Raw genomic sequence first — 8813 nt, 5'->3', positions numbered from 1 at the left:
AGCTGCTGTATGAAATGTAATTAGCTGTAAGATATTCAAGACGAATCTTCTCTCCCGAATTAATGTTCACCCCTGGCCGACAGCACCGTCATTGTGCGTGCGGCGGACGGTAGTTTCAAGTTGAAATATTATGGTGTCAGCACGACTAGAGACAAAATCTACCATATATATGAATAGTGCAAAGATAGTCCATGATAGTGACAGAATAATAGAAAAAAAGGATGGTTTATTGTTCTGCTAGATTGACTTCAGTCAACCATTATCGGAAAAATCCCGAATTTATGTTACCCAACGTTACTAGCTATCGTGCGATTTAGAAAAAAAAGAGAAATGCGCAGTGTCGAACTACATATGAAATACGTCATGTGCATGATGCTTCCATGTAACGTTAACTTGTTACTACGTCTTCACGAGTTTATTCTGTTGTGTCGCTGGATGCACACCTATTTCATTGTTTTGTATAAAGGCTTTATCTAAAATCGTGCATCACCTGTTGTCGACCACTTAGGGTACCGGTCATGACCATATTCATCGAGGACAAATAAAGCGCATCCAAACAAAGTCATTTGCCTGTATTTATTTATTTATTTATTTATTTTTTTTACTCTAATCGATGCTGTAAATGTTACTCGGCTAAGTGTTAAACAAAGTAACAAATAAATGCCTGGCTGACAAACCGATGAAGGCAGAAGCGATCTGAAGATTGAAGCAAAAGAGCAAACATGTTGTTCGGCGAACTCTCCAACATTCACGACCACATATGTTTGAAACGTAAAGTATTGTCTGCAGAAAGCTAAGTACCTGTTATATATAGCTCGGTGAGTTCACAACAAAATTGCCCCAAAACACGTTTCAGCCGACGAATTCGAAGAAAACTAGAGTTGCCACCGATAGTACACTAGAAAACACTTAAAGTACTCATACAATCACATGGACTACCGTCATGGTACAAAAACAGCAAATGTACATTCTTTATAAGACAATTGCAGAAAAAAGGAATAAAACAGATTTATAATTCTCACGTCTTAAGAGATAAGTCTTGGTTACAAAAATAACAACGATTCTGTGTCATTTGGTCCTGGAGTCTTAATAAGGCAACAATGCAGACGCTGGCTCTCTAAAGCACTCGTTGCCAAGCAAAAAAGTTGCCTGGCAAAAGTTGCCATGTAACAGCTGGTTTCTAACGGCTCCACCCCTTGAATTGTTTCTATTGTTGTATAGAACATTTATGCTAAGTTTCATGCTTTTACCACAATTAGCTTTTAAATGACGTTAAAAGCTAAAATTGCCACCAAAGCTAGAACGCCAATCCCAATAAGCCCCTGCCTAGGTCCTGATGCGGCTGCGCTGGTGTCCCCATTAATGATGGCGATGATCCTGGCCGGGGCTCCGCTCCCGCCGCCGATCTTGATGGGGAGGGCGAAGATGGTGGAGCCGGTGGCGGGAAGCTGGTCCAGGTTTGCGACGTTCTCCAGGAAGGGGATGTTCAAAGCAAACAGGGTTGTGTGACTCCCCTTGGCCTTGATCAAAACAAGTAGACAATGATACAGAAATTTTGGTATGGAAAAAGCACCAAAAAATCCCAAACTAGATATCTTTTAAGTGATGTGTGCCAAAAATGGAAATATATTGTTGTTTGTTGATGTCATAGACATATCCATGCCAGATTTCAGGTCATTTGGTATTATACCAGGCAGGTACAGGAGTTAAAATATACATTTTTGGTCTGCAAATGGCAAAAATCCCAAAATGAGTAATTTCTACGTGATGTATGCCAATACGTGCTTACAGTTCTGCTGGCATAAGTTTCAGATGGCCCAAAATGTCATAAAATTGGACAGAATTTGAGCTGCCTCCATATCTATACTTCTTTAGAATACATTCAGTAGTAGTATGTGTGCCAATTTTGGCGCTTTTAGACAAATTTGCACAATTTTTTAGCTATGTCGCTGGACTTAATTACGTTTGCACAGAAGCACACTGCATTGCTATCAATCAAAGAGTGTTATAGAAGTTTACAGTATCGCACCGACATTGACATCGGAAGCAAAATAAAACATTGTAAAAGATTGCTTGCAAAGACCAATGTTTTGTTCTAGACGCTGAGACACGACCTTCTGTGCAGTTCAGATCCATTCTGTGCAATCTTTGCTCCTAAAGGCCCCCTCTCACTGGACCCGCGGCATGCTGGCGGCGTCGCTGCGTCCTAAACTGGATTTGTATTACCGGTACCCTTGACTTTATAATGGTAATATCATTCAAAACGTACAAGTATGACCAAAAAGACAACAAAATGTTTTTAAAGAAATAATTTTTTTGTCGATGAAATTTGTTGAGTGCCGCCGGTCCAGTGAGAGGGGGGCTTAAAGTGATTCTAGACTTTGTGGGTGATGTCATATATATTTCAAATATTTTTCGAGACCTCACGAAGAAATTTTTTCTGTACTTTTTGTGCAGTATCACTACTTACAAACCAGATACAGTATTTTTCTTGTTATTTCATATTCTGCAGGTTCTCAGCTTTCGAAAAAATGTATAGTTTTACCTATCTAGCATTAATATTAAGCACCTAACAACCCCGAAACAATAGTAGTTCCTAGCTGGGAGCATCTGAGACCCGAAACTTTTAGTTACGATTCCTGTATGCACGTGAAATTTTATCCCGTCCTTTAAGGGTTAACAGAAGTGGAAACAGTGACCTCACCTCTGTTTTAGCGGAGTCCACAGAACAAGTGTCTATCCCCACGGCGTGCATGCCGCGGTTGTCGGCGAGCCAGCGCGCGGCCGCCGGGTCCAGACCAGGGAAGCTCAGACCGGACTCGTTCGTCGACCCCATGTAGGCCAGCTGACCGCCGTCCCAGTACCGCTTAGCCCAGCCCGTGTGGACTAGAAATGAACACAGGGAATGTCCAATATGAAGAAGAGAACACATAGAGGACATAACGTCACACTTAACTCTATCATGGAAACCTGTGTTGACTAGAAATAAACACAGGGAATGTCCAACATGAAGAAGAGAACACATAGAGGACATAATGTCACACTTAACTCTATCATGGAAACCTGTGTGGACTAGAAATAAACACAGGGAATGTCCAACATGAAGAAGAGAACACATAGAGGACATAATGTCACACTTAACTCGATCATGAAAACCTGTGTGGACTAGAAATAGACACCAGGGAATGTCCAACATGAAGAAGAGAACACATAGAGGACATAATGTCACACTTAACTCTATCATGGAAACCTGTGTGGACTAGAAATAAACACAGGGAATGTCCAACATGAAGAAGAGAACACATAGAGGACATAATGTCACACTTAACTCGATCATGAAAACCTGTGTGGACTAGAAATAAACACCAGGGAATGTCCAATATGAAGTAGAGAACATATGCATAGAGGAAATAATTAGAATGGACCCAGGATACTTCCTTGTGGTACCCCTCTTTACATAACGTCACACTGAACTCTATAAAACCTGTGTGAACTAGAAATAAACACGGGGTATATGTCCAACATGAAGAAGACAAGCATAGAGGACATAACGTCACACTGAACTATAAAACATGTGCAAACCGGCCGAATTCGTACATCTGCTAGCTGAAAAATTGTGCAAATTTGTCTAAAAGCATAAAATTTGGCACACATGTACCTGAATATAATTCAAACAAGTATAGATATGGAGGCATCTCAAATTCTGCCCTGAATCAATTGTATGACATTAATATTGTTGACCATTTTCAGACCAAAAATGTATATTTTGGGCTCCTGTGCCCTGGTATTGTAACAAATTGACCTAAAATTTGTTATAGGGGTGAGTATGAATTGTGCCTACAGGACTCTATTCACATTTTTGGAATACATCACTAGAAATTACTCATTTTGGGATTGTTTGCCATTTTCAGACCCAAGATGTATATTTTGGCTCCTGCACCCTGGAGCAATACCAAAAGACCTGAAATTCTGCATGGATATGTCTATGGCATAAACGAAAAAGAGTGTATCTACATTTTGGCGTGCATCACTTAGAAATATCTATAGCAGATGAATGCATCGTCAGAGTGTGATGACATTGAACTGACTCATGAGAATGCAGCCATCCGGGATCCTCCCGTGTTTCTCCTCCCAGTCCTGGAAGTCCTGCTGGGACACCAGGTAGTCTGACGTCACGTTTTTCTCCCACAGGTCCACCACAACACCTGGGCCCGTCAGCCGCTCCAGCTGGATCTGGTCCGCTGAAATGGAAATGAAACATTCCTCCAGGACATTTAGTGATATCAAGTTCCAAGAAAAGTACTGTATTTATAAGACGCATTGTCGCTACGGAATCACTAGTATAGGATTATATTATACCAACTGTTGTTTATCCTGTATATTCCAGTTTTAATCTCCCGTTAAAATTTCAACTTTACGATTTTAAGAAGCACATGTCATTATCAATTTATAAATGTATCAAAACCACTGTAAAAGTCAACATAATTCAGACATAACGTTAGTGTCTACGAAGTTAAGAATTAAGATTAAACGTTTAAAAAGTTTAAAAGTTTCAAAGAATGAATAAACAAATGAACGAATGAATGGATGAATGAAAAAACCCAACGATTAACGTTATCCAATATCTTCTTTTATCGAATCCCTTGTTTATATTCGAAAAGTTATTTTATCTTTTAACGTCTTATATTTGTATGTGTTCTCGTGTATTTTATTTTATGTGGCTCTCAAAGTATGGAGGAATAAAGGATGGAAAGGAATGAATGAATGAATGAATGAATGAATGAATGAATAAACAAAAAGTTGAGTAACGAAGGAAAGAAAGAATAATTCATTCTTTCTTTCCTTCGTTACTCAACTTTTTGTTTATTCATTCATTCATTCATTCATTCAATAGATGGAAAAATAAGTAAATGAAGAAACAAGCGTGTTTATAGTTCACTCAAAAGAGCAGGCAAAATTTCAAACTCAGTTCTAGCTCATATGGAAAGTTCAATTACTGTAAATGAGAAATGTTCGCGGTGGTTTTGAGTTTGCGTTTGAAACAATAGTCTACAATCTCACACAATGTAACGCCTGTTCGCGGTGGTTTTAAGTTCACGGTGAAGAGTCCACCGCGAAAATAAAACCACCGCGAACATATCTGCATTTACAGTAGTATATAGTGCAAGACACATACATACGCGCAGGAAAGGAGGGAAAATGGAAAGGAGGAGAGATCGAGATGACTCGAGGGAGAGGCGATATCTACAGGTTTGCGATAGCGAAACCTGTATTGCTTTCGTTGGATTTTGTTCTTGGGCGCCGCCATTTTGTATCCCATAATGTGAGTGGTGTATGATGGGAAGTGGTAACGTCATTACAGGTTTGCGATAGCAAAACCTATATTGAGTTATGGCGTGTTCATTTTGACGTGGAATGTGATGAGCGTGTTGTTGCGGTCTTGTTTGGACCTACCTTTCCATTTACCCTCCGCCATGTGCGCAGGCGCGTCCACGTGGGTCCCGCTGTGCTCAGATGACTGAAAGTCGTTATTCTCCAGGTAGAACCCGCCCGGGGTCATACCCCTGAAATTGTGTCGGTCGTTAGCGAATGAATGAATTTATTTGATTAATCAATGCATTAATGGCTGCATTACAAAATGAATGGATGAAGGAGAAATGAAGGAATGAATGTTAATAACTAGAAGGACGAATGAATTGGTTAAGTAAGCTATTGATCGATCAGGCTATGATCCAATATGTGAGCATTTTGGGTCGGTTGTTTTTATGCAACTTTTCGCAAGCGTTTGATGGAAAACAAATATGTTAAATCAGAAAAGGGTGAGTACACTCAACCTGGCACAGCAATTATCATAGAGCAGTATGTTTGGACCTAAGTGGCTAATGTACACCGCACACCTGAATCCCATGTTCCACTGATAGTGGACCTCTCCTGGCCAGTACACCAGGCCATTCACCAAGGTGTGGGTCAAGTCGACAATCCGTGGGTTTCCTGGAAGGACCCCTAGCGAGTAGTGCATGCAACTGCAGATGACCTACAGCAAGCAAAGGTAGAACATATCCAGCAATAGCTTTTGTCAATAGCTCGAGTAGTTTCTGTAGGTGTTGATTACAGGCACGCATTTACTGAAGTCGGGTCTTACAAAGTTGCCATTGTTCCAGTCTGAACAAGCTGCTAGGGGGCCCAAACCTTGACCCCTTCTTCCTTAAATCACAAGCTATCCGCCACGAAAAAATCAAGACCATAGCAAACTAGAGTTCCACGACCTGATATCTTCGCCGAACAATATCAAAGTGGTCCGATATTGACCCACTAGTGGTCCAATATTGACCCACTAGTGGTCCAATATTGACCCACTTGTTGTCCAATATTGACCCACTAGTGGTCCAATGCGGGCTCACCTGCCAGCCTGGGTGCTATCCGATCGATTCACTACCGGGGCTCCTACACTCGCTACCCTGAACTGTTGGTAGCCTGGTCGGAAACTTAGTAAGCTGTTACCGCTAGTTCACGTCAAGAGTAGGTGACATGGCATCAGAATTTATTGTCGTGATACCTGGCCACATGGGGAAAAAAAAAAAAATTGGATGATTCGATTTGGATATAATCCGAACTCGGAAACGGTTTGTATTTTGCGTCCATAATGCAATCTTGCACGGTCCACCCCACGCTCAAAACGGTTTACATCGAATCAGATATGCGTTTCACATGTTTTATGTACTATCTCATATGCTACTTAAGCCTTACTTGGCTCTATTCTAACTCTCTCATGTCTGTTCGGCACGTTTTACTAAATTAGTGTATAGAAATCAGAGGTTTCACGCCAATGATTTCCCGTTTAAGTTGGATCGAGTGCCCAGGATCACATGGACACGAAGTATTTTCAAGTAGCAATGCAGACTTACCCATGCTGTCAGTGCGTGGAATCCCCTCATGATGAACTCGACTAGGTTGCTGGTTGTCTATCTTCCCTGCAATCGGTCTGTATGGGCTGTGGTCACCCGTATGTTATCTCGTGTGTATCACACGGCAGTTTTGTTGTGCGACGTTTTCTGTGTGGCGCAGGCAAACTGTAGCTGTCAATATGTGTTGAAGGGGCGCGATTCAGTCCGAGTCAGTTAATGTTTAAGCGGGGTCAATATACATATCAAACGGCCATCAGGCCCAAGTCTAAGGTCTTGTTTTCGGGCTGTCTCTGTCTAATGTTGTCTTTAACCTCAGCGAATTTGGCACAACGAACAGTACTGAAGATGCAAGTGCTTAAGATGTCCAAATTCACTTCAGCAAATGTAGAATTGTCCCTCCTCTTATTTTCCAAAATTGTTTTACTCAAGCATAGAACTGTCGGACGTTTCGGCCCCGGATCAGGACGTTTCGGCCCCGGATCAGGACGTTTCGGCCCCGGATCAGGACGTTTCGGCCCCGGATCAGGACGTATCGGCCCCGGATCAGGACGTATCGGCCCCAGATCAGGACGTCTTGGACCCAGATTAGGACGTTTTCGGGCCAGATTAGGACGTTTCGACCCCGACCCAGATCAGGACGTGTCGGTCACGGACTAATCGACTAGTGTTTAGGTAATAGGTCTCGAAGGACAATCCGTCTTACTTCAAATTCAAACATGGAGAAACATGAAGTCAGACACGCTGAAAAAGAGACGTGGTCTCTTTTGAAAATCATGTTGATTGCCGATACGCGTGTATTTTGTATCTAGGTGCTGTTGTGACAGATGGTCTTTTGGTTAGGATCTGGTCTATTACTCTTACGTTACGATGTGCTCTCACCACACTAAGACGTGTATATTACTATACTATGTGCTCTCACCACACGAAGCTCTCACCAAATATTGCCAAGACTCGGGTTCGGTTTACAGCTTGATGTGATATTTTATTCAAGATACTGCTGTCGATCATACAATGAATGCAAGGAACTAAGTAACGGAATGTAGGTTACTAAGAGGATACAAATACCTGAACAGAAGTGGAGGACGACAAATGGTACTACTCTAACCGAAGGTGATACAGGCGACAGCGGGACGATCTCTGCTCTAATGCTTACTTACAGACGTCGTGCAACGGTCTTTATACCCTTTCCGGAAGGCGGGGCTTCGCGAGCGCGACGGGGCGTGGTCAGGCTGACGCCAGGACGCGCCCGTGTCACGTGCTCCCACCACGTGACCCCCGGGCGGTCCTTACGCTAATATGTTGCCTGTTACACTGTCTTCCTGGCCACAGGCTTTATTAATTTTGGGGTGTTCAGAGGATGTTATCCCCAGAGTTGAGTCAGTGAGGCCTAAAACAACAGAAAAGAGACTGAGATTCACATTTTTTATGTGCAACGGCAACTTTAATAGACATATTGCAGAAAGTGTACATAATGTACTTTCAATATGCCCTTTCCAGACAGGTACAAATACATCCACAACAGCTTTTAACTTTGCCACAGTGTTTCATATCAAACACAATTAGTTAACCCATTTCTTGCTAAGTTGTACTTAAAGTTGATGTTGTTCAATGCACCCTTAGTATGGAGTAGGTTAAGGCATCCATAATTGCAGCATTGTGCCATAGGGCGAGTTCCGTGTAACTCGTACACATCTTAGGCCATAACATAGTTTTCTCTTTCAATTTTTAGGACTTTCTTTCATAAGTTCATGCCACACGATAAATACTAGTATTATTTTAGGCAATAAGCTAGTTCACAGTTTGCAATGCACATGACCAGGGTGAGGCATTGTGGGTAATATGTCAAAGGTGAAGGCCTCTGATCATAAACAAAACATGTATGGCAAACCAAGCATTATTAGGTCTAGA

The 8813-nt window shown here is 41.8% G+C and overlaps 1 protein-coding gene across 1 annotated transcript; it reads right to left on the bottom strand.

Annotated features, from left to right (window-relative positions):
* Nucleotides 1-562: 562 nt before the first annotated feature.
* LOC136440028 (isatin hydrolase-like) lies at nt 563-8205 on the bottom strand. Its single transcript, XM_066435776.1, has 7 exons — nt 7971-8205; nt 6906-6991; nt 5898-6034; nt 5455-5564; nt 4089-4241; nt 2705-2886; nt 563-1520 (listed from the first exon to the last, which is right to left on the bottom strand). Exons 2-7 carry the CDS (start codon nt 6933-6935, stop codon nt 1263-1265), a joined length of 870 nt encoding a protein of 289 aa, XP_066291873.1. The 5' UTR covers nt 6936-6991; nt 7971-8205; the 3' UTR covers nt 563-1262.
* Nucleotides 8206-8813: the final 608 nt, after the last annotated feature.

This window comes from Branchiostoma lanceolatum, chromosome 1, assembly GCF_035083965.1.
Source record: "Branchiostoma lanceolatum isolate klBraLanc5 chromosome 1, klBraLanc5.hap2, whole genome shotgun sequence".
NCBI lineage: Eukaryota > Metazoa > Chordata > Leptocardii > Amphioxiformes > Branchiostomatidae > Branchiostoma > Branchiostoma lanceolatum.
Note: the sequence above shows the minus strand (reverse complement) of the source record. Positions and strands in the feature narration are given on the sequence as shown.

What these genes read in the sequence shown, in the direction of transcription:
- LOC136440028 (XM_066435776.1), bottom strand. Translation starts at nt 6,935, where the DNA reads ATGAGGGGATTCCACGCACTGACAGCATGG. An exon ending in TCCACGCACTGACAGCATGG is followed by an intron (nt 6,035 to 6,905) that starts GTAAGTCTGCAT and finishes TGCTTGCTGTAG; the next exon opens with GTCATCTGCAGTTGCATGCA. An exon ending in GGCGGAGGGTAAATGGAAAG is followed by an intron (nt 4,242 to 5,454) that starts GTAGGTCCAAAC and finishes TTTCCATTTCAG; the next exon opens with CGGACCAGATCCAGCTGGAG.